The 26,651-nt window shown below is 35.5% G+C and overlaps 1 protein-coding gene across 5 annotated transcripts in view; it reads right to left on the bottom strand.

The window, feature by feature from the left end:
* The window catches only part of LOC112049686 (ubiquitin carboxyl-terminal hydrolase 7), a 29,264-nt gene extending 3,516 nt beyond the window's left edge, over positions 1–25,748 (bottom strand). For 2 of the 5 annotated variants that reach the window (XM_052884144.1, XM_052884147.1), the window contains exons 1-21: positions 25,316–25,747; positions 25,113–25,242; positions 21,367–21,488; positions 20,219–20,547; positions 19,756–19,919; positions 17,712–17,829; positions 16,953–17,094; positions 16,142–16,316; positions 15,225–15,417; positions 14,527–14,680; positions 13,657–13,793; positions 12,038–12,134; positions 11,304–11,540; positions 9,257–9,530; positions 8,433–8,524; positions 6,460–6,617; positions 5,337–5,444; positions 3,857–4,019; positions 2,787–2,908; positions 1,643–1,778; positions 228–386 (exon numbers count right to left, since the gene is read on the bottom strand). In XM_052884144.1, coding sequence (XP_052740104.1) covers positions 228–386; positions 1,643–1,778; positions 2,787–2,908; positions 3,857–4,019; positions 5,337–5,444; positions 6,460–6,617; positions 8,433–8,524; positions 9,257–9,530; positions 11,304–11,540; positions 12,038–12,134; positions 13,657–13,793; positions 14,527–14,680; positions 15,225–15,417; positions 16,142–16,316; positions 16,953–17,094; positions 17,712–17,829; positions 19,756–19,919; positions 20,219–20,547; positions 21,367–21,488; positions 25,113–25,191 — 3,159 coding nt within the window. In that variant the 5' untranslated portion in view covers positions 25,192–25,242; positions 25,316–25,747. Of the gene's footprint in view, positions 1–227; positions 387–1,642; positions 1,779–2,786; positions 2,909–3,856; positions 4,035–5,336; positions 5,445–6,459; positions 6,618–8,432; positions 8,525–9,256; positions 9,531–11,303; positions 11,541–12,037; positions 12,135–13,656; positions 13,794–14,526; positions 14,681–15,224; positions 15,418–16,141; positions 16,317–16,952; positions 17,095–17,711; positions 17,830–19,755; positions 19,920–20,218; positions 20,548–21,366; positions 21,489–25,112; positions 25,243–25,315 lie in introns of all 5 variants that reach the window. The other 3 variants (XM_052884143.1, XM_052884146.1, XM_052884145.1) reach the window with 3 other exon arrangements.
* Between the last annotated feature and the right edge of the window lie 903 nt (positions 25,749–26,651).

The raw sequence follows: 26,651 nt of genomic DNA, 5'->3' as shown, positions 1-26,651 counted from the left end.
GAATGTCCTACAAATTGCGTGGTACATTCTCTCGTTCTGACGCTCTGAAATTTTCATTTCCTACTCAGTTAGCTACCAGAATCAAGAATTTTCTTAAATAAAAAAGTTGATCGTCTCATCGAGATGAAGCTACTAACGAAAAATTAGCTTGTTAGTAATCAGGCGTACAAAATGTTCTAGGGATCCCTGACTAGCACCCAAGATAGTTTAAATTAAAAAAAAGCTACCTTTTCCCACTCCTTGTCCGGTATGTCGAGTTTCTGCTGCAGGCGGTCCTTGAACGCCTGGAAGGGCTCGTGGTGTTTGACGCGCGTGAAGAACGGAATGCCGAACGTCGCGTACACTTGCTTGTGGAAGTGCGCGCAAGGCACTAGCAGTTCGTCCTCCTGTGTATCAAAAAAAATTAAATAATTTCACCATCATCATCATCATCATTATCATCATCAACATCATCATCAGCCGATGATAGATAGATAACTAGCGGACGTCCGCGACTTGGATGGATGGATTTTTAGGGGTAAAAAGTAGTAGTATATCGAGATTAAAAAGTTTTAAGTGATTCGGTTCAGTAGTCGCAGCGTGAAAGAGTAACAAACATTCAAACCATTAAATCATCAGTTTTTATCAAATCTCGGGAAACCATAGATTTTTTCGGGACAAAGAGTAGTATGTGTTATTCCAGAGTAAAATCTATTTCCATTTCAAATTTCAGCTAAATCGCTTCAGTAGTAGCGGCGTTAAAGAGTAACAAACATCCAAACATCCATACAAACTTTCACGTTTATAATATTAGTAGGATTTTGTTTATGCCCATACAAATCTAACGATCTCACGAATCGATGACGTCATCCTGTCGTTCTAATCAGTGTGGAGCGTTTTTAGCGATCCACAGCAGCGCCGCAAATATGACCCGTTAAATCCTTGTAGTTCCAAATGCAATAATAGCAGATACCCTGTTACTTCTACAAAATTGCTTTACTATTTGCATACTCTTAACATACATACAATCCCCATAGACCAAATAACAAAAAAAAACCTGTCATCATCCCTATTCATCCGGCGAATTAAATATATCGTTATCTCTTTCGTTGCAATGGGACATAGAGAGAGAGAGAAACAGAGATTGAGCGATATTTCCTATCACGAAAAAACGTATCTCAATACTTCAACGGCATCTCACGGTGCACATCTGAGGCCTAAAGTGGGTTATTCAAAGAATTCCCATTTTAAAGATGGTACTGACAGTGGCAGTTTGATACTGTGACGATCACGTTAACGTAGACGCGAATTTCTAAGGAATTGAAACAGCGCCATCTAATGGCACTACTGCACAACTGTTTGAATTCCATATAAATTCGCGTTTACGTTTACGCGATAGTTACAGTGTGAAAACATTGAAAACTAGGCACACTGATCCGAGAAACGTCGGGGCGGCAGTTTAAGAGAAGCTATATTTGCTTGAAGATAACGTGATTGGAGGGTCACAAAGTAGTTTTGTAGGATTGGTTTTTTAAATACATGTAAATTAATTTTTTACAGATTACAGTCCATGTTTTGACTACACTACCGAGTCTATTCCTCTCCAATCGGCTAAAAGACGGACAAAAGATAAATAATATACAGTTAAAATGTAAGCACGCACCGATAGATTGACTTCGTCCCGCGGTATCTCCTCTATTCTGTACAGTTTGGGCGGAGATATGGTCACCTGGTCCAACGTCAGCTCTGGCTCCGGCCCTGGTAATACTTTGTGACACGACAACTCGACAATTCGTAATCTGGTGACATTAGAAAAAAACAAATTGTAACACATCAGTTTTTTTTAAAATATTATTTTAGAGGAGTTTGGTAATAGTACATTATGATATAAGTGTGGTAAGTTGAAAATAACAGCTGAGGCGATATTGTTCGAGCCAAAGGCGAGAGCTTTAGTAAGGAAGCAGAGGTTGTAATTATCAAAGCGCACGTATATCATACGACATTTTATAACACATTTGAGAAGAAACACACTTTGAACATACTTTCTGAAAATGAATTTGCATCTTCACAAGGCATTTTTGTGCCAAAAAGCATGGGATGTAGGAGAATATATTTGGTAAATCAGAGTTAAGGTTCATCAGTATAAATTAAAAAAAAAATGTACTGCTTACAAAGCTTTAAAGTACGAACGTATATAAGTAAAACATAATTCAGTCCTTGTCAATAGCCAATCTGTTCCAGGAAGCCGGTTTGAATTTAAATGTAGTGGTCAATTGACTGACCAAGTGTGTTTGTGTGTGCAAGATGAAGATTCGTTTCGTTAAAGAATGTCCCTTCAGTTTCACACACCAATGCGTATGTTAAATACTTGTCTGTACATTTTTACCACTACATATCTACAAAGACAAACAGCCTACCTATGAGATCTTCTTTTGGGCATGATACATGGGTGCCCGTACCAAAAGACCTCCCTCTTCCACAGTCAATATAACAATTTATTGTCACAAGCAAGAACGCACGCACGCACGCACGCACGCACGGACCAACGAACGCACGCACAGACGCATCGCGCAAAAAAAATACACCACACACCACTCTGTGTTATTTCATAATTAAAAAAAGCTCCTAAACTTTTTTATAATTATAGATTTTCAATCCAATTCCGAATTTATTACATTTTAGAACTTCCGAAGCTAGACAAACAATACAGGATTGCAGTAAGCAGATTCTTTTTCCCCCCCTCTCCTCTCTCATAACACCTTTACGTAATTTGCAAATAAATATAAAGCCAAATTGATAGAACATACCTTCCGGAACCTTCCGGTGACATTTCTACAACTTTAGCTGCTTCCTCTAATAAATCTGCCACTTTGCCACCTTTATTTGGATATAAAATTAATTCTTTATCTTCCTTATAATTCGGACCAACCTGAAAACAATAATTGATATATTTCATTATATTACATTCGATAGATAGTAGAGAAATAGAACGATTGGGTCTGAAGTTGTTAGAATGGCGGCCCTGCTCCTGAAAGTACAATGTTACTCGACTAGAAGCTATGGGGACTGACATCAAGAAAATCCCAGGGAGGGGTGCAGGTGGCTCAACACCATAGTGTTTAGGTGGAAAGAAATCCTTCCAAAAGAGCCAGCAATGGACGTCCATCAGCTGATGTAAAGGTTTAAAGGAGATGGTCCATTTCAGATCCACTCTTGTACCCTGTATCATTTAAATTTTAATAATACAAAGATTTTATTAAAGTGAATAAATTTAACTAAATAAAATGAAACCCCAACTTTTTGAGTTATACCAAGATGGCGCCCATAGAGCAACTATGACATGACAATTGACAGCAAACGTCAAATCGACTACTGCATTAAAAGCGTAATCAATCCGCTATTATTACCCATATTAGTGTTGTATTTCTTGGGAGTGAATGAAATATTATTTCGAAATTCGTAGATTTGTATAATCAAACAAATAGTTAAAACAAATATTTTATTTTATATTCGGCAGGGTACAATGACTGATCCTGGGCTCCATACAATTTTGGACCATCTCTTTTACATATCTCAAATCTTTAGTTTTGCCACACAAAAAGTAGATTAGTGCTCCCATATGTCTTAATTCCAAAATTGATTATCATCTTTTCAGTAGTCACAAATCTTTCTGTTCCTTATATTCAAAACATTTGACAATTAATGCTGTGGTGGAGTCCAGGTATCTATCGCCATTCAAAATTTCTGCCAAATTAATTTAGTAGCTGCAGTACAAACTTTAATATTCTGGCAGTGTGATTATATAAAGGAATCTTTAAAGAAAAACAGTTCTAACACTAAGTAATAGTTGTTAATAAAAAGAAAATGTACAACTTACCCATAAACATTTAAATTGCCTCTTGTTGTCTAATTCATTAACTTTAATAGATAAAATCTGATAAAACAATTTCTTAGGGCACTTTGGTTTACAGTACACTAGCAAGTCCTTAAGTATTCCGTCGTACGAGTACCTCAGTGGCAGGCCGGGAGTGTCTTTGTAACTGAAACCAGAATCTCTATAAAATAAATAAGTAGAACAGTCGCTACCTTGTCAGTTTATAATGTACTAGCTGACGCCGCGCGGTTGCACCCGCGTGGTTCCTATTCCCGTAAGAATACGGGGATAGTATATAGCCTATAGCCTTCCTCGATAAATGGGCTATCTAACACTGAAAGAATCTTTCAAATCGGACCAGTAGTTTCTGAGATTAGCGCGTTCAATCAAACAAACAAACAAACAAACTCTTCAGCTTTATAATATTAGTATAGATAAATACTTATTTTATGTACTTTTGATAACAATCTTTCTTCCCTTAGTCCAATCAAATTAATCCCTAAAATAGAAGTAAGTACAATAATTCCAATAGAGCTAAAAATTGGTATGAATGTTTAGAATACTATTATAAATGAATTGAAAAAGTCCCCATCAATGTCCCTTGTGCAAAAAATTGTATAAAAAGTTTGCAAAAATAGGTTTTTCGCGTTTTTCAGCTAGACAGTGAGATTTACAGCAAAAATAGTTCAGACTAAAATTATAGATTATCCGATTTTCTACAAAAAATGTATCCACTCTATAGGTAGATTATGTCGTCTTCACGACATAGGAGAATGACATAGCGCCACGATCAACATCATAGTACACAAGATCATAGGCCCACGGGACAATGTATGAATAAAATAATTCAAGTATGTATTGTAATTATTAGCTGTATACAGCCTGTAGTTTTACATCACTGTATTTTCTCACATGCTTATTATACAGGATGCTGGGGAATATTTCCCATAACTCTGGTGTTATTTACCGAAAATAAATTAAAAATGTTCAAGGAACATGTGTTCAAAAATTTATATTTTCAGGGTAAATAAAATTTCTGTTGAAAATAGTACTTAAACTGTGCCCCATAAACGCATCCTTATAATTATGACGTAGCCACGTTTTACGTATTTTAAAATGTTATGTTACACGGATAGTCGGAATTATTTGAATTACTTTGTATGAAAACATAAAAAGTATTTATTTTTTAGTTAAAGAATATTAGTTATGCAATTCGGCTCCTCTATGTGGACTCGTCTACACCTTGAAGTTATGGGAAATAATACTCCCGAGCACCCTGTATATAGTTATTTACACAATACTCAAACGAAAACATATATATTTTTTTTCATTTTGGTTATGTCTGTTCTGTTCATCCGGGCTAATCTTTGGAATGGTTAAGCCGATTTTAATGAGACTTTTACTGCAAGACAGATTAGATTTTTGAGCAACATATACTTTATATTCTGGTAAATCCAAGGTTCTTATGACAGATAATACTAACTTTTGACATTTGAAGAATTGTATTAAGAATGGATCCACATTTAACCGCTGTCCCACCGCCCGCGCCATTTGATCGTAGCGCATTTGCATTGACAACTCCATAATGAATCTGAAAATATTTGTACAAATCTTACTTTTCACCCATAGACAAAATATAAATTGACTGGCCCCATAGCCGTATTTGAGCACTATTATAATTTAGAAGGGCCACTTTTTAATTGTACATAATCATAAGTGAATCTCGGTTCTGATATGATTGGTGTCAATAATAGGCTAGTTGACACTTTTTTTTAAATAAATAAAATAAAATAAATAAAAATAAAAAAGCCTTTTATTTCTTGTCTTACAAGTAACTTATAATATTATAGACAGATTAGTAATACAAGAGGGTGAAGGCCTCCTCCAGTTCAGACCATCTCTGCCGATCTTTGCCTAGTTGCCATGTATTGCCAGCGATTTTTGCGATGTCGTCGGACCACCTACCAAGTGGTCGGCCAACTCGCCTGTAACCCGGGGGGCCTGACCACCACTTTTTTTAAATGGTCTTTTATAATAAATAGTTCATTATCATTCTACTAGACTACTTTTTAAATATGTTTTTGACAATACGATGAGTCAAAACGCCTGTCGGACATGACAGTCCATATTTCAACTGTTTCATGACGTCACTATAATAACTCCCTTACAAACGGAGCGTTTGACAAAAGTATTAGTTAACAATTAGTTCTACGTTTAGTACATCAAGTGTGTTAGTGACGTCACAAAATAGACGACAGCGTTTTTGACGTTTGGAAATTTAAAAAAAAATACGTGAAATTAAGTTTTATAAGAAATCTTTAACTTTTATTAATAAATATCGATACATTTCGGATCCTTTGTCCATGTACTACACGAAATTAATATTGTTTATATTAAATTTGATATGAGTCAACTACCCTATTAAGTTACAGAAAATATGTGAGCAAAAAAGGATTTTAAAACGCCTTCAAGAGTTAAGAGGTCGATAAACCACCACAGAAGGTGCGGTACGAGGTCAACAAACCTCGTACCGTACCAGGGTAAAGTACAGAAAAATCAATGCCACAGCGAACGTGTTAAAAAAGCCTCCTGTATGTATCACTGACCCGGGATCGTTGGGCACCGTCTTGTCAATGAACTGCACCTCGACCTTGTAGAAGATGTACTTGAAGTAGTCCTGGCAGGTCGGCAGCTCCAGGTCCTCGTGACGGTTGTCTGCCCGCTCGAACACGATGATGTCGCCGTCCATCAGCTCGTCCAATACCTGGCCGCGTGCACACGACTCAACCCGAGGGGCGGCTGTTTCCGTCCCCCTCACGCGTACGCGAGCACAGCGAGATAGATATACCAACTCTAACATAACCCTGGTCTTGATCGACTTGTACGGTTGACGGTACGATGCCGTGTAGAAACCGAAAGGAGTGGGGATTTTCATCCTCCTCCTAACCAAGTTAGCCCACTTTATTTCACTTTACGGCCTCCGTGGCGCAGTGGTGTGCGCGGTGGATTTACAAGACGGAGGTCCTGGGTTCGATCCCCAGCTGGGCCGATTGAGGTTTTCTTGGCTAATTACCACCTTACCGACAAAGACGTACCGCCAAGCGATTTAGCGTCCCGGTACGATGTCGTGTAGAAACCGAAAGGGGTGTGGATTTTCATCCTCCTCCTAACAAGTTAGCCCGTTTCCATTTTAGATTGCATCATCACTTACCATCAGGTAAGACTGTAGTCCAGGGCTAACTTGTAAAGAATAAAAAAAAATACTATACTTTAAATAAAGTAAATTCAATTTGACCATGGTTTGGGTATGATGATTCTTAACAAGTAATTAGAAAGATATCTATCTCACTTTCGATCGCAGTTGTACGTATGAGAGACGGAAGCAATTTAACATTTTTTTTCAAGGTTAGTCATAGACTAACGATTTAAGATTTAAAAAACTGGCAAGTTTACTATTACATACTCGTATAATGGAAGATACTTGTGTAACTTTTTGATTTTTTGACGCATGACTTCGTCATTTCTTAACCAATTAAATTTTTTTTGTTTGAAAGAATATAAATATAGTATGTATATACTTCCACATTAGTCCCATTTAATTTTCATAAAAATCGGTTGCGTTATTATGTGTTAAAATTACTGAACTGATTTTTATGAAAATTAAATGCTAGGACACACTAAAAACAGAAAAATAAAATATTTTTAACAAAATAATTGAATTGACTTCAAAATCACAAAAACAAACTAAAAATCGAAAAATAACATTGTATGTGCTACCTCCTGATCACTTTGAAGGCGGTGTCAACACAGTGATGCATTAACTAAAGCCGATTAAATTATAAACTTTTAGGATTCAAAGACTGTGGTTCTTTCAGAAACGGTTTTAATTAATACATCACTGGCTAGGCAATATGATCAGGAGTTAGCACATACAATGTTATTTATTGCTTTTTAATTTATTTTTGTGATTTTGAAGTCGGTGCAAATTCCTGTATGAATGGAACTGAACCTTTAGTGATTATTATTCATAAAAATTACATAGTTATGTGTATGACTACCCAAATAATGTTGTTTAAACTCTAGTTAAATGTGCCGGTAAGTTTCATGCATTAGAAGGTGAATGTAGCTTTGATCTTAAATCAGAAATTATAAATTAACTCCTGGTATTAAATATAATATGTTAGTATAACTTCTGAAATATTGCTTATAAAAAGTACTTGTTGATCAACTCCATACCTCTGGCATCTATATGCGCTTGTAAAAATGGTTTTATTTTTCTAGTAATAATAATTAACACAGGCCAATAAAATTGTGGCCAATGTAAAAAAAAAAAATATTTACAGAACAATAATTATAAAGGTTAAAAGTAATTTTTGATGTAATTATTTTTATTCCTCTAAGTAAAAAATGAGTGTTAACTTCACTCTGATTCATCTCTAAAATAAGGTTTTTGTGACCAGAAATGCTCCATAAATTCCATTTATGTAGAAAAAATATCAATATATGAGGTTAACTGGACTTTTTATATATCCTGAAGAAAGACAAAAAAAACTTTTAGAGTAAAACTGATAAATTATACCTTTTCGAGTGGTTCACTGTAGTTGTTGATTTTTTCTACGAAGTCCGGCTTAATCTCTTCATATAAAACTAGAGGAGTGTCGGGCGGGAAGCCTAAATAACAAAAAAATATGCATTATACATTTTTACTTTCTACTTAAGATTTAATTTTGTTATTCAAGTATCATTATTAGTTGACAGAATAAGCAAAGGGTCCACTGGTGTTAAGTTAAAACCCATAGATAACAGAACACTGCAGGGATACAAAATACAAATTACATACATACAAAATTTTCTTTTGAAAAATGCAACCACTCCATCAGTGTCACGTTGTCACGTTCAACTATCGACAGTAGACCGTCTTTAAAGACAACTGATTTTTTTTTTAGGCAAATGCACCTCAAACAGCAAGTATTACTCATAAAGTAATTTAATATTGTTTACTGTTACAGATAAATGGTTGTCATTTATTGTCAAAATTATTAAAATGAAGTTTTTAAATATTTTTTTATTATATTTTATCTCGCGAAATTAATTTTATTCATAAAATGTTGAGCACTTTTATGACAAAAAAACTAATGCTAAGATCTAAAATATTACCTTTCGTTTTTAGATGGATGATAAGCGTTATAAATTATATTACAGCATGTGTGTTTTTGTTTTATATCTTACAAAAAATAACTATAATTTTATTACGTCTATATAATTATGTTTTTAGGTATTTTTCATTTTACCCTACTCAAGCAGAATGGGACACTTTTTCGTGCGTGCAGCCGGTGTTCATTTATAAGACGGCATCACGTCAACAAAAACGAAAAAAAAAAAAAAAATGTAGAAACATCTCACCAGCACGTTTGTTGAGTATTGGTATAAGATCGGCCGGCTTGCTCGCTATGGGGAGGTAATGGTGCCCGCAGTAGTGTATGCGCTTCTGCTTGGGGTCGTAGAACTTGAAGAACAGGACCACGTCGTTCTCCTTGTCGAACGGCGGCAGCGTGCTGAACCCAGAGTCCGGGGGTAACATCTCCAGGAATATGTTCCACGGGTTCATGTTCTCTGATATGTCTGCTACCGTCTTGCTTTGGTCGTTCGTGATGTCTAGACACGTTGGTCGACAAGTCTGTGAAGATTAATCATATTCAATTGTTAATAAAGAACTTTAAATAGTTAAAAAAACCAAATAGTTTAAAGATCAAGTCACGTGACTATTTTTTCCCCTTTCATTTGATATCCATATCATGGGGGTAGATTTGAAACAGCATATTGGATTTGTAATGACGTTTCTTAGCTAGTCATGTATTGTCATCAGAACTAAGAGCGTGTGCAAAATTTCATCTTAATCGAAAACCGGGAAGTGGGTGAAATTAAGATTAAGTGAAGAAAAAAAATATTATTTTATCACACTAATATTATAAAGGCGAAAGTTTGTGTGTAAGTGTGAAAGTGTGTAAGTGTGTAAGTATGTTTGTTCTTCTTTTACGCTGCGGCTACAGAAGCAAATTGGCTGAAATTTAGAATGGAAATATATTTTACTCTGGATTAACACATAGGCTTCTTTCATCCCAGAAAAATACATAGTTTCCGCGAGATTTGTGAAAAACTGAATTCTACGCGGACGAAGTTATACTTCATATAAGTACCTCATTTCACACATGAGTTAAGCAAAGACGACAGCACACAAATAATTGTCAATTTGACATCGTAAATAAAAAAACGGCGTTGCCAATACGTATTTTTGTAAATCCCTACAAATCGAAGCGGAAACTCCCCAAATTGGGGGAAGAACATTATATCAATTCCCCAAAAAAATCTCCACCGTTTGAGGAATTCCTCGCAAGTTGGTAATGCTGTTATTGATAATAAATAATTGTTCTTCGTTCACTCGCCGTTCTCAATCGCACAGTTTACAAACCAAAGTCAAAAAGCGTCTGGTGAACAGGAAAAAATAAACGCTCCTTGTTCAAACTACGTTTAATATTTGACAGGCCGGTTATGTAAACGCCGTTTAAATGAAAGTCGGTGAACTCGGGTCTTAGTAATGTATAATAGTAGGGGAGCCATGGATGCTAAATTTGCAGTTACTCGAGCGTCATGGGGACCGATTACATTTGGTAGATTAAATTATAGGAAGAATAAATGGTTATTTACTTTTTTCGATTTTAGCGGCCGAAAAAAAAACTAGACTATAAAAGTAATTTTTATTACTTTGGCTTACTGAAATTGTCAGAAAACTTAAGCGACTAATTGGCAGGTTATCCTTCAAAATAAGTAAAAAATTAATCGCGCTCGTAACTCAACAACTAAAATATAAGCGTTTCATTAATTTTAAAACCCTCCCAAAAACGTTACGCTCAAATCAGATTTTCGAAAAGTGCAGTATTTAGCTATCAACTCACCTACCTTACCTTAATTTGACGTGCTGGTTGAGTATTTCTGAAGTAGTACTCACCAATACCGTGATAGCCCAGTGGATATGACCTCTGCCTCCGATTCCGGAGGGTGTAGGTTCGAATCCGGGGCATGCACCTCCAACTTTTCAGTTGTGTGCATTTTAAGAATTTAAATATCACGTATCTCAAACGGTGAAGGACAACATCGTGAGGAAACCTGCATACCAGAGAATTTTCTTAATTCTCTGCATATGTGAAGTCTGCCAATCCGCATTGGGCCAGCGTGGTGGTCTATTGGCCTAACCCCTCTCATTCTGAGAGGAGACTCGAGCTCAGCAGTGAGCCGAATATGGGTTGATAATGATGATGACTCACCAATATTAAGGGCTCATACTTGGTGGATGTACTCAACAACGTGCAAGGTGTAGTACCTCATGTTTATCTGCCGCGCTCGAGTAACTGCAAAAATCCACTCTTCGGCTCCCCCAGTATAATCAACAGACCTGGTTAGAGCGCGCGCTGAAGGGCCAAGGGCGCAAATGCTTGAGCGGGTAGCGGAAGTTCTCCGCCAACATCTCCATGAGCTCGGCGACGGTGGCCTGCTTGCGCACGCGGAACACGCGGTAGTGCGCGCGCTCCGGGTCGTACAGGTCGTTGCCCTGGTGCCCGTCGAACGCCTCCTCCAGCACCACGTTCACGTTCATGTACAGGTGCGCTTCGTTGCGCTCCTTGCGACGTATCTGAAATAAATATGGCCATGGCATTAATAGATAGCTTACATTATTAGAATAGTTTACATTATTAAAAGATCGTTGGTTTACATAGGATGTTGAACTGTGTACGTGGCGGCACCTGAACTGGGCCCTAACTGAAAATCAGTGATGCATACTTTTTTTGTATAGGAATTATGTGGTAAAATGCTGAGTTAGGGACTTTTTCTAGGTTGTGCCACATATTGCAGGGCGTTTTTCTATTATTGATCTAGCTATAAGCTATGTATTTAGAATTTAATATTGTAATGTGTGGCACTACCTAAAAATAAAGATATTTCTTTCTTTTTTTCTTTCTCTAAGGACCGAACCTAATCATTGAGAGCAGGCCTGGCGCGGTACCCTAGGGGGTACTTAAACAGGCGAGTGTTGCCGCTCGGACCGGACGCTATTGCACACGCTGCGCGACGTGCCTCGCCCTTTCGTTATCATTCGTAATATTATTTAACCAAAAAGACATCACATACAGTTTCAATCCTCTTTTCTTCCGCAAGCCTCTCGCTGAGTTCCGTCGGTATGTCTGCTTGTGTCACTTCTTGTAGCACTGTCTTCAGCTGGGAGTCTCTGCGAAAGTATTTTCATTTTATATTTTATGTGCAAAACAAACTGACTATATCGAAAGACAGTATTCTTTGGATTATAACATGATCGACACAGTCGAAAGAAGCACAACACTGGTCGAGAGTTGTGTTTCTTTTGTCGTTGGTTATAAACAATAGCTTACGTGTGATAGAGAATAAAATTGTGAGAAAAATGTATGGTTTTATTCTGCAAACTAATATCGTAGTGTTTATCACAAAAATTAGGGCCTCAGATTTTTGTTAATGTCTAAAATAAGCGAAAGTGATATTGAAAATCTGAAAAATGATTCGTCAAGACGCGTAAACGCCGGAAAAAAATCGCGACAGTTTCAACTTGATCTTAACGGAACCAGCTACCATCGACAATTTTTTTTCTTAAAATAATGAGAGTTAAGTGAACTAACCTTATGTAAACAAGCATGTACACCACTGTACCATCATTGTCTAATCCTACTTAATATTATAAACGCGAAAGTTTGTTGGATGTTTGTTACTCTTTAACGCTGCTACTAAAGTTCTTTGGCCACATCTCCAGAAATCATGATTCAATAGAGCGGTTGATAGTGCAAGGGAAAGTCCAAAGCAAAAGATCCAGAGGTCGATCTCCAACCCGCTGGACGGATTTAGTTAAGGATGCTACACACTCATCTTTGGCGGAGTGTACTCAAAAATGCAGCCAATCGCCAAAAGTGGAGGAGTCGATTAAGAAGAAGGAAGCCGCTACTACTGAAGCGATTTGGCTAAAATTTGGAATAGAAATGGATTTTACTCTGGATTAACACATAGGCTACTTTTTATCACGAAAAAAGAAACCGTGGTTTCCCGAGATTTGCGTAAACTGATGATTTTAATGATATGAATGTTTGTTACTCTTTCACACCTTGACTACTTAATCAAATTAGCTAAAATTTGGTATTGAGATATATTATAGCATGGATTAACACATAGGCTAAGGATGATGACAGATTTTTTAAATTGTATGTAAATTAAGAGTATGCTAATAGTAAAGCAATTTTGTAAAAGTAACAGAGTATCTGCGATCATTACTTTCGGAGCTACAGGGATCTAAAGGGTCAGATTTGCGGCGCTGCCGCGGATCCCTGAAAAACGCCCCATACAAAATGGTACGAACTTATGACGTCGTAGGCAATTAGTGATCATTAAATTTGTATGGGCGTTTAAACAAAATTACTAATATCTTTGTTATTTGTGTGTTTATGTTTATAGTTCATGTATTAAAAATGTCACATTTAATGTAAGGAAGCTAAAACTGTATGAATTTTTATCTAATTACGATAAAATATTTTTAGTAGATTTTAAAATTTTATAATCTTATTTATTTTGCAAATATCCAGTCAATCATTGCTTTTTATGTATAAATTAGTTAACATTGACCTTATATACCCGAATGTATCATAAAAATCAATATATTCAAACCTAGTCATCATCCCCATTCCACGCGGACGAAGTCGCGGGCGTCCGCTAGTATAATATAAACAACAAACCGGATGTAAACGAGCATGTAAGCGTTGGTGCAGTGGCGCACGGTCATGGCCATGTCCTCGTCGTGTCCGCCGTAGTTGTACTCGATCGCCTCCTGCTTCGTGCAGCGGGACACCACGTCGTCGTCGAACTTGCACCACTGTACCACCACATCATTCTTATTTTCATTTATGATAACAAAAGAGCGCTTGTTAAGTAAGATATTTGACATGAATAATTGCATGGATAAGATACAGATGAAAGTCCGATCTGTCTTTGAGCCAGATCAAAGTCCGACCTGTCTTTGAGCCAGATCAAAGTCCGACCTGTCTTTGAGCCAGATCAAAGTCCGACCTGTCTTTGAGCCAGGTCAAAGTCCAACCAAATCTCAGATTCGTTGGTTACTGGTAACACGAACCGTTAGAAGACTTTTTTTTTACGGGCTAACTTGATAGGAGGAGGATGAAAATCCACACTCCTTTCGGTTTCTACACGACATCGTACCGGAACGCTAAATCGCGGTACGTCTTTGTCGGTAGGGTGGTAATTAGCCACAGCCTAAGCCTCCCACCAGTCAGACCTGGACCAATTAAGAAAACCTCAATCGGGCCAGCCGGGGATCGAACCCAGCACCTCCGTCTTGTAAATCCACCGCGCATACCACTGCGCCACGGAGGTCGTTTACAATATTTTATTACAATGAATGAATAACTACTGGCCCTTAAGACACGGGCTTACCTATACTACAGCCCTACTCTTTGAATACTGTTTACCAACAAACTCTTCAAGTATGGCTGTAGTATAGTTTAAGGGCCAGGATGTCATTGTAATTCTATACTGAGTATTTCAAATAAAAATTTCTTATTCTTTCTTATAAGCAATATGAAGCTCACCTTGCCATCCCCCTTAGGGTTGATGAAGACGACGTAGTGACCCCCGTGGTTGTCCCCCGAGTGCACCAGCACCGCATGCAACGTGTAGTCGGCGGGCGTCTCTGGCTTCTCTTGCAGGTACGCGTCCAAGTTTATGTGCTCGTAGAATTCAAATCTAACAGATTAAATAATGTTTAATTACCAGTAGTTATGTGTTAGTTAATTCGCTAACTCTTAGGTAGCTAAATCGATCTCCTATTAAAAAGTGGATACTTTTTAATAGGAGATCGTTGCACTAGGCACTCAGTTAGCTAACTCACCTACAGTCAGCCATTTAACTGTTACATAGTAGCTACCTAAGAGTCACAATCAGCGACCAAAAACGTCCCCACTCAATGAGTGCCAAACACAACTCCTTGGCACTCAAATCAAGTAGTCGCATTTGCAAATTCAACCCAAATTCCTATATGATTATTATGTAGCCAAGTTTTACTTATGTTAAAATGCAAAAATAGATAATACAGTGTGTTACATGGATAGTCGGAATTATTAGAATTACTTTGTATGAAAACATAAAAGATTTTATTTTTTAGTTAAAGAAATATTAATTATGCAGTTCGGCTCCTAATATAAGTGGACTCATCAACACCTTGAAGTTATGCGAAATACTCCCGAGCACCTGTATATGTATATTTTTAATTAATTTAATATTATCTCACCTATCGTTAAATTTAACGGAGCTATCAGTGATGGGGTCATACTGGAAGCGCATGAGGTGCAAATGCAGCACTGGTGGGAATGAGGCGAAGATGACTCCCTTCTCAGCCTCCTGCAGGCCGTGCTCGCCCGCGTCGTACTTGTTCTCGCCGTCCAGAGTCTCCGTGCTTATATAGTCTTTGAATGACTCGTCAACTGAAAATCAAACACGATAGATGACGTTATTACTGAATAGACACATTTCTAAAAGGGTCATAAATTGTTCATTATTGTTCTACTAGATTGAACAAAAGTTATATTTTTTCACTACTCTTGTTCAAAAACACTGTCATATTATCGCTCCACAGTGGGACTAAAAAACCATTTCAGCCTCTAGGGGCTAAAGTATTTTGGTTTTTTTTTAATTTTTGTCTGTTACAAGTATTAGCCAAGTACTAGCCGCCTACTTATATATAACGAAGGAGGTTTTATACGTAAATAAAATCATCATAGTTAAGGCCCTGTCTGTTTGATAAAAATAAAAACTTGAAATTGGAATGAAATGCAGCAATCTTGTCTGTGGAATGCGTTCATTTTTTTAATATGGTTTTTAATGACTTGCGAATTTAAAGAGCGAGATTTGAAGACATGGCTGTACGGTGTAATACCTTTGCCGTTTCCTCACGTGAAAGAATAAAGAAAAATAAAATTAATAAAAAGCGAGAATTTAAAAACAATTGGCGTGAATAATTCACACACACTTGATTTTTTTAAAGAAATTCATTGTGAATTTGTGACCGTAACTTGCATATTTTGCAACATTAATTGTTATTGTTTTCTTCATCTAGTGAGAATGGTGACCCTAAATTTCATCCATATCAGCATACCTTGATTTGTTAAATGCTACCCTTTGAAATACTTGGAAATAAATAATACATACTGTTTTTCTTTCCCTTGATATTCAATTGTATATCATAGAATGTTTCAACCCTAGTACTGGACACATTGACATTCTTGCACTTGATGTATGACGTCATTTTGCCTTCGAACAACCTTGGCACTGTTCCTTCCACACAGGTTCCTTTCATCTTACTCTCCAACTTATCTAAAAGTACCTGAAAAAGCGTACATAAATATTTTACATTATATTTAAACCTACACTCAAGGTCACAAGTCCTGGGACCTGCTCGAGCTGTTTCCTCTACCACAAAATGATGGTACAATCACTGTCGCTGCTTCTCGCCACATTATACTGGTTAGTAACAACTTTTAATAACCTCGTTATTGGTACAAATTGGGAGGAGGGTAGAGTAACAAAAGTTGTTACTAACCAGATGTTTCATTACTGTTGATTAATTAATAGTTATACAACTTAACAGCCACAATGTCCTACAAATTGCGTGGTATATTATCTCGGTACAACGCTCTGTAATTCTTCTTTCCTGGTAACTCAGATAGCTATCAGAATCAAGAATTGACGTAAATAAAGTTGCAAGCAAAAAGTTGATTGTCTCATCGAGATGACCTACTCACGAAAAATTAGCTTGTTAGTAATCAATTGTACAAAATGTTCTAGGGATCCCTGGCTATATGTTGTGGCGCGCATTATATAGGCTTCTTTAGAGGATTTTTTTAAAAGTAAGGTTGCATCGTGCTGGAATGGCAACCCCGCATCGGAAAACGCAGCCTTGATCGAGCCCCCACTAGGTGGTAGAAAACTCGATATTATGTTATTAAAAAATTACACTTACCCTTAAAAATTCTTGTACATCATGTTGCATAAAGGAATCGAGAGTCTCCCATCCAAAACTTTTCGTAAGTTTCTTCGTGCCCACAGGTTTATCTGAGAATTGTAATTCGTAGAACACTCGTTGCAGCGCCAGGGCGACAGACCTAAGGAAAAATTTTGAAGTCACTCAAAAAGCCTACAAATCTATCTTAAATCTCTCTGTATCACTTTGATTTCATCTCTTGTGATCGCCACTCTTTTTTAACAATACAGCAGCTGTTTTAATGTATGGTTACATTATCACTTCTCTAATATACAGAGACTACAGAGTGTGCCACATTAGTCCATTGGTTAAATCAGTGGAGTTTCTAAATTCACAGTTCATTTTGACCGTTTCATAGACAGAAATAAAGCCCTATTTCCTTGATATCTGAAACCACATAGGCTAACTCGACTATCTGGCAGGCTAAGTATAAGCCTCAGTGGTAAAGGGGCCAGATTCATCACTGAGAGGTGGTAGTTCAAGCCCTGCCCACTCAACTATTGTTGTACCCACTCTTAACATAGTGTTTTCTGACTAATTGGGGGGAACAGGAATATTGGTCATATTTAAAAGATTTGGCAATATTCTTTAAGAAAATCATTAAATACATTATTTTTTTGGGAATATTCTCAACGAATATGTTGATAAGTCATTACATATTTATCCAGGATAGACTTATAGGCAATTGAGCTATATTTAACTATGAGTATAGTGGTTAATGTGGTTAAATAAATTTACCTGGCAGAGTCATCAGATTCAGTAGGCATTTTGTACACTGCTTTTCTCAATTGATTTGTAAAATACAAAGTTTGTAACAATGAGTTCATATAACAAGTTGCGCCCTGGTTTTTCAAACCTGAAAATAAATGATTGATATGAATAGATTTTAATTTTTCTTTTTCTTTATCATTTTCCAATCTTCTGTTCCCTTATCTATATTTTCTAGTGTGGTAGTTTCTCCAATCGAAAGCATAGTCTACCTAAAACCTTCTCAGGTATTGTGTGTGTTATAATATGAGCGGGCCCGGTCAAGCTTCGCTTTGACTCATTCCCTACCCCTATCCTATTCAACTGCCACCCTATACTATTCCTACCCCTACCCCTACTCTTTTGTGTCTACCCAAGTTTTTTGTGAAAAACAGTACAGGGTATTTATATTTTTGAATCGCTTACGATTCTTAATTCACAAATCATGACACGTATGCATATACTGACTTGCGATTTTTTGCCTATAATACTGTTTCTAAAGAGTGGAAAAATAACATTTAGAAACGATAAAAACCACAAGCAACCAATTCATTAATGAAATAAGACTTCAAATAAATTACTCAGCATATTACGAGTATGCTTATTGATTTTCATGTTATTTTTATCGCAACTATTTACAAATTTTCGTCGAGTTATCAAAAGAAATGTGAATAGAAAACGTAGTTTGAAATAGAAAAGAACCAATCATATTTTCTGTGTAGGTGTAGGTGTAGGTACTCATTTCCATTTGAAGCGTTCGTAAGGCGATAACAATACCGAGACCGCCTTCAAATCAATAATTGAAAAGAAATAAATATCATACAAAGAGAGGAAAGTAATGTGATCAACGTGAAATAAACTTCATTATTTTGTTATAATACACTATAGCTTGGCAAGTTCGTTGATGACACTCGCATGATATGCGGGCGACGGGGGAAAGGACTGCGCGGGTTTTAAGTCGTGCGCGCGGGGCATCAGGAGTGTCACGAACGAATTTTGTTGTTCTAGGGATCCCTGAGTATATGTTGAATTTTTCAAGCTATAGCAAGATGCCCCGCGATTTAACCCGTTAACGTGAATAAAATATAGCCTATGAAGCTCACAAATAAAATGCTACAAACGGTAAAAGAATTTTAAAATCAGTTCAGTAGATTCACCGCAAATAAATATTTGTTGGCTTCGGTCAGCCCGTTCGATGCCGCGTTAAGGCAAGCGAGACATGCAATCCTATGATTTTCCTGCCAAACTCCTCCACTTCTATACTTACTTAACCCTTCAAGTGCCTTGACACTCAACCTTTTGCTTGCATTGCTTAAGACTAAAAAGGTTGAGTGTCAAGGCACTTGAAGGGTTAAGTAAGTATAGAAGTGGAGTAGTTTGCCATGAAAATCGTAGGAATATGTAAGTTGCGTTTTATTTTCATTTATTTGCATGCATTTATAGTTTTATTGCATTAAGTAGACCTTTTTCTTTTCTAGGTTATGCCACATATCGCAGCATTCTTAAATAATTGTGATTCTTTCTCTGTTATATGACGATGATGATGAATTCGAGGGTGTCTACTGGTTTATAATAATGGGAAAATTAATTTATTACGCAGTACGAAGATTATAGACAGTAAATAATAGCTAACAGTGGTGGTTACTGTGGTGGCGTTCACTTTACGGGTTGACTCATATTTTTTACTTTATTTATTTATTTTTGTTTGATTTTACCTAATTTGTCAATTTAGTTTCCCTTATATGTTAGTTTTGTTGTTTATTACTCTGTTCCTTTTTGTTTCTCAATTTTTATTTTATTTAGTATAATTCATATAGTTGAACAAATATTGTTTTAAGTTAACCATAGTTGTAGACACGTCTGTGAATACACAAGGTTTCACCTGAAAACCAGCACCACAGCTTGCTGGGGCATTGTGCTGAGGTGGATACCTTTTTTGTCCACAATCATATAGATTTATGTATATTCTGTTTGTTTCTTTTATTACTTGTGTACAAATAAAAATATATTCTATTCTATTCTAACACCAACTCACCAACATAACCCGTGTGCTTCTTGGAGTCCCAGGAGACCCCGTGAGGGGCCTCCGCAGTAACGTGGACCTCGAGGGTGATTGAATCATCCTTGATGTATCCCTTATCACTGTCCAACACGTCCGACCACGACATGAAGTGTGAGAAGCCCCAATCATTTTCCTTACTGCAAAAGAAACATTCAATTGCAAGAAGTGTCTAGAACATTGCTGTAAGGATACAATATCCCATTAAATATATAATAAAAATCATGACATAACTTGTCATTCTCATACCATCCAAATCTTATCTGTAGCTAAAAGTGAGATTTATATCCAAGTAAATCAAAATCCTTCAAAATTCGTACTTACTTTCTTCTAAAGCAAGTTTCATGATTGTTTTAACAGAAAAAGGGTCATAAGAAATATGGTAGCTGAATTAAAAATAAATGACATGCACAACTAAAAGTAAATAAATTGAACCCACCTATAAAACAAATGCTGAATTTTTCTATAAAACGGTTCAGTTTCTGGCTTGTGAGAGATAAGTCGAAGCTCTGCCATGGCGTAGCACGACCAGCTCGACGACTCACTCTCACCATTGCACTGGAGGAAGAAACCCAGAGACTTCTGTTGCTGACGATCAGGTGACGGCGCCTGTCGTGGCATCACCATGATCTTCCACGGCAGGTTGCGAACGTAACATGGAGGCGATAGAACAGAATCCTTGAGGTTTCTGAAATTAAGTACTGTGAACTGGAAGGTCGCCTCCGAACGTGCTTCGTCGTCTTCCATTTCAGCATCTAAGCACGCCAACTGAAAAAAAAAAACAAAATAATTCCAAATTAACTTATAATTAGACAACAAGGTTTAAAAGAACTTTTGATCAAATCCAGTTTTATTTTTTTTATCATCCCAAGCTTAGAAACCAAATTTAACTGAATAACAAAAGCTTAGTTTTCCTTGAATCAATCATTTACTTTAACTATAAAAATAAATAATTATTTTTAAAACAGAATGTTTAAGATATGACCAAAAAGCTAATTGAATAAAAATATTTAGAATGACAAAACAATAGAATTCAAAAAATGTGTTATATGTTTTAATTATATTAATTACATAAAAGTATTAATAATTAATATTGAATTTTTCATGTTACTAAGCTTAATGACATTGGACATTGGCTATTGAGTTAATAAAAAATATAAAAATTTTATTACATTGGATCATTTGACTGATTTACAGATTAATTTTATTACCAAGAACACAAATTCATTTAAATATTGGATAGAAGCAGGTGTTACTTTGCGAAGTTTATCATGAGTATATAATAATTTATTTATTTTGCTATTATCCGCGAAAAGTCGACGAACCCATGCGACAACGTCACCCAGGTCCAAAAAAAATACTCTCTACGTATGTTTCACCCCGAAACCAAAGCATCCTCAGGAGATGTTGACTCTACAACATGCAATTGCAAAGTAAATTTGCATGGGTTCTTCGGCTTTTCGCGGATAATAGCAAAATAAATAAATTCTTATATACAAATTCATTTGTCTATATGAGATGTTTCATCAACTGGGCAATATTAAGTATGCAAAGTTTCTCACCTTCAAACAATTTTAAACAACTTACAGGCATGTCTGATGATGAAGTCTCCTGGTTTTTCATGACATCGTTCATGACTACGCCACCGTTAGGCCCCTTCATTAGATCTTCAACCCAAATCTTGTCTGTGGCTGTCTCTACAGTTTCCACTAAAATAAAAATTCGTAATTTAATATGTAAACTACACTACAACCCTACTATATGTGTACTGTTTACCATCAAACAAGTTGTAAACGAAGGTAAAAACATTTCATAACTTATTTATTTTAAATTATGTATTATTTGTATATAAAATGTTATTCAAATTTATTAACTATATCTAATTGTTTGAAGCTTATTAATGGAATTAATTTTCAATAATTTAAGACAAAGTTAATTATAATTAATAGGTGAGAAATAACTAGCGATTTATACCCTCATTTTTAATTTGTTTGTTGGTAAACAGAAAACATTGAGTAGGGGTTTAGTATAAATAGACACCCTGATAATATAAACACTGTACTCCTTAAAAAAACCATACTAATATTAATCAGATTTAAATTTATTTATGGCAGTGAATGCAAGCTATGGGCAAAATAATTCTTTCATAATTCTAATGACAGTAATTTTGAAATTTTTTGACATATTGACCAGCTGATAGGTGCCTCTTGATACTTGTCATAACTAACAGGCTGGTTGTAAAAAGTATTTACATATATGATTATAAATTATACTTTTCAGTTTGCTACTTTGCAATAATAATATTTAAGCTTTAAAAATATTTTATCCTTATCTGATAGATAAAAATTCATTCAGTTTACAAATTGTAATATATGAATGTATTTTATTATAATTTTTTCCAAAACTAACTTGTGTTTAACAAGTGTCCCAAAATTCAAAATATATACAGAACCAGCACCAGATGGTAATCCTGCTTTATTTTAGGAAAATGAATAAAAAAAAATACCTTAATTTTTCAAATTACAAACAAAAATTGTTTACCATTGAAAGTTGACACCCATCTCATCATCATCCACATTATCATCATTATCAGCCGATGGACATTCACTGCTGGACATAGGCTCTTGCATGGACTTCCAAAAACAATGGTCTCGTGCAACCAGCATATCTATTCACATATCTCTCTCTCAAGCATAATATTAATTTAAAAAATTGTGACCATGATAGTTATTAATAGTGGGGTGTCAATTTTAAAACACAATTTTTGAAACTGAATTCAACTAAAATAAATAAATAAAAATAAAATAGCCTTTAATTTTAAACAGCTTTTGGTTACATGAGTGTTGTGTTTGATTTGATTTATTATATTATGTCCCGCTGTTCAAAGTGTCTCCTGACACAACTGAATACTCAACTAAATCTAATCAATATTTAGGAGTATTTAATTAAGAATAATATTGTATTTTACAGCACTTGTAAATTAAGAAAATAACAAAGATTACAAATCATACCAGAAATCATCATGACAGAAATGATCCTCTTAATCATTTCTCATATCTGAGTAATCTCATCTCATAATTTCATAAAAAAATATGAGATGAGATTACTCAGAAAACAGACACAGAAACAAATCAAAAATAGTTTTTGTATTTTCTTATTGGCCCTAACAATTTTTTATTGCTATATCCTATGGAATGTATTCAATTATGAAATATCTTAATATTTTTAGATTGTTTAGGTGTAAGTAGAGACTTTTTTGTAGTAAACATGTGACTTGTGACAGCTATTCTTTCCTTATCAGTCTAAAATATATTTATTATCAAACTAAATGTACAACTAGCTACACCTATGAAATCTTAAATTATACATTCTTATTGAATAAAATTATGCTAATTTAATGAATAAGATCCATATATGCATTTCAAAATGCCCCAGTTGTATATTCCCTGAAATATATTTCTAATTCACACATTCTTAACACTAGTGACACATTTATGGTAACTGAAGCATAAGTAAACTGGTTTGCAGATCTTAAAACTGGTTACATACAAGTGCTGTAAACAAAGCTTCATGTAGAAGTTCTATGTATGAAAATACATAAACAAAAACTGAAAAAATACTTTTTGGATCAACCTGTATAATGTTATACTACAATATTGAGCCACATAGTTAATTTATTTTACTACTATCTAGTGAATTTTTTGGTGATACTCTTTATTTTTAATATTGTATAATTCCATATATACACTGTGCTCTGGTTGTAAATAACAAACAGTGCACAGTCCAAACAGGAAAATCAACTGTGGTTAGGCTTAATTTAAATATTGTGTATTTTGTAGAACAATTAATAAATAACTTTTTTTTAGATTAGACAATATTATAATACAATAGAATTATCAGATTTCTATTGTTTTTTTCCTCCCAGCCTTCCTGGTACCGCAGTATACATGCATTAGTTCAGGGAGGAGGTTTTGTCTTTCACTTGTTGTCTTATAATATTATGTAGCATTTTTGCCCCCGTAGCCCAGACATCCTTGTTCTCCAACATATATGGCACTAAGTTTGCTTTAATTAAGGGTTCATTGACTGGGTGTGTGTTACTGCATCCCCCTTTAAACTCCAGGCACCCAAAAATTGTATGGTTGAGAGTGTCTACTTCTCCACAAAATGTGCAACATTCACTGCTTGCTTTGCCTATCACATGCAAGTAAGTATTAAATACTCTATGTCCAGTCAATGCTTGTGTTATAAGCTTATCCAACTCTCCATGCTTTCGTTCTACTCATTTCATCAGGTCTTAAATAAAGTCCATGTTCCATTGCTGTTTTCTACTTTCTAGCCATTCTGTTGACCGTTCTTGAAGCATCCTCGGTGCCTCTTTCTTTGGAGTTCTTTTGGCCTCCCTTTTGTATTTTTGTATTGCCTTGCTCTTTCTGTAGCTAATTTGCTGATGGGTATTATCCTGCTATCACTAGCACTGCTTCTTTGGAAACTGTTATGTACGCCCCACAGATTCAATAGGCTTTGCAGCGTTCTATCCAGCACATTATTATATTTAGTCAAGTCTTGAAGTGCCGGTGCCCCTTCTATTGATTGTGTATTGATCATTGTAATACAATATCCACACTGCTACAAGGATTACCCAGGGCTGTTAAAATAGGCTGTTAATAACAACTAAAGACCAGATCATAGAGTATTTCATAGTATTTGTCTTTTCTTATTCTCTAATTAAATTTAGTGTAAGCTCTGTTTATAATTAATTATAAATTGTTTACTCTAACTCCTAAATTAAGAATAATTTCATTTTTGCACTTTACATTGTTGATGATGACTGAAATTGCATATGAAAAAACAAAAATATGCCAAGTCCACATTTCCAGATCTGTGTTGTAAAATTTCACAAAAATAAATTAATGCTTACCTACTCATTATGATAGATTAGTACATTAGTTTCATACATATATGCTAAAACAAAGCAATCTAATTTTAGATTTTGACAACTTGCACTTTCACAACAAAGAAGATTGTAAATTTCACTTTACTTTACATGTACTTCCACAAGATATAACTACTATCCAACCCAAGTTCACAATGAAAAGCTATTTGTATTACTTGAAATTGAGGTTAAGTATAAAAATACCACCAGAATATCTTAAATAAACTGTGCACAAAAGACACTAAACACCTGATGTCACGATGTCATAACAAATTTATCAATTACGACTGGTTTCGTGTCAATGTACGTATGAAACACATAGGTTACACAGCATAAATATGAGTCAATTTCCAAGCAGAATTTTTGGACTAAACGCTGATATGAATGCAGAACTCACCTTCCTGCGTTTCCATCTCCTCAACTTGGTTTACATTAGGGTCGTGCTGCTGCCTGTCCGGTGCAGGCGTATGATTCATGTTATCCGGGCGCGCCACCGGGGACTGTCGCCCACAACTCTTAGATATTTCCTAAATAAATGTATCACTTTAGCAAATGGCCAATTGTACAAGTTCTAACATCCGTCTATTGCTCTTCACCTACCTTTACCGCCGCGGGATTGCTCCCTTTGGACTTGCTAAATATTCGTTGTACGAATTTCAACGGGCCCTTTTCATCGATTCGAGCACCCTGCGCACCCGGGCTTTTACTTTTCTTGGAAGACAAGGTGTTAATTTTCAAAGAGTGTTTACTAGCGGCGCGGCCGATGTCTGCAATTTTCAACACAAGGGCCTGATAGCAGTGTACGCTAATAGCACATTCCTAATCTTATAATCATTGCCTGAAGTACATAATTGACATGATATAACGGCGAAGTACAAAATTTCACTATCGTATTCGAGTTATAAAATATTTTCGCAAAAATAAACAAAATGGTGGATATCTAATTTAATTTCTTGCTTCGAATGTATGGCCCGGTTTTGAGGATCGACGAATGCACCATTTTTTCCACAGACTACTTTTTACTTTAGTACTTTATCATTCTCTCACATTCACTGTAGTGATGCCCTGCCCATGCCCAGTGCCCACTTTCGCTGTGACTTTCGGTTTTGCGATTTATTATATTATACATTTATGTATTAAGTAAAAGTATAGGTTTTAACGTGGTGGACGTTTCTCTGAGTTTCAAAAATTAGCTTGTGCCTTATATTTGTCTTAATTTTACATTTTGGATATCCGTATAAAATAAATACAAAATTTTAAATATATTTGTGTAAAATAAATAACGTGAGCTACTTATTTTATTTTTAGTTCTGTATAGGTTGTATAAGCATTATGGCGTATATTGGTTCATGGATGTGTTCTTTACAAAAATACTCAAGTTTATAAGGTGTAAGCAATGACAATGAGATGAAATTTCTACAGAAATTTCAATAAGTCTCAAGTTTCCTTTGAAGAATGTAAAAAATCCAGTTTTAATTACGCTTTAATTTTTTTCATCACTGTTAAAGTAAACCTATACAAGAATATTTACGATTTTTCTGTATACATTAATATAGGCAGCACTAATTATTTTAAAAAGCTGGATTCCAGTGTCAAATATTAACATAAAAAAAATTTTAATAAAAAAAATTCAACCGACTTCCAAGTCAAAAAATAACTTTAACTAAAAAGCAAAAAATAACATCCTACCTATGTGCTACCTTCTGATCAGTTTGAAGGCGGTGCCAAGCCAGTGATGTTTTAATTAAACACGTTTTAACTACAAAATTTATGTGGTTCTTTCAGAAACAGCTTTAATTAAAACACGACACTGGCTTGGCACCGCCTTCAAACTGATCAGAAGGTAGCACATAGGTAGGATGTTATTTTTTGCTTTTTAGTTAAAGTTATTTTTTGACTTGGAAGTCGGTTGAATTTTTTTTATTAAAATTTTTAT

Source organism: Bicyclus anynana, chromosome 11 (assembly GCF_947172395.1).
Source record: "Bicyclus anynana chromosome 11, ilBicAnyn1.1, whole genome shotgun sequence".
Lineage (NCBI taxonomy): Eukaryota > Metazoa > Arthropoda > Insecta > Lepidoptera > Nymphalidae > Bicyclus > Bicyclus anynana.
This window is presented reverse-complemented; position numbering and strand designations above follow the sequence as displayed.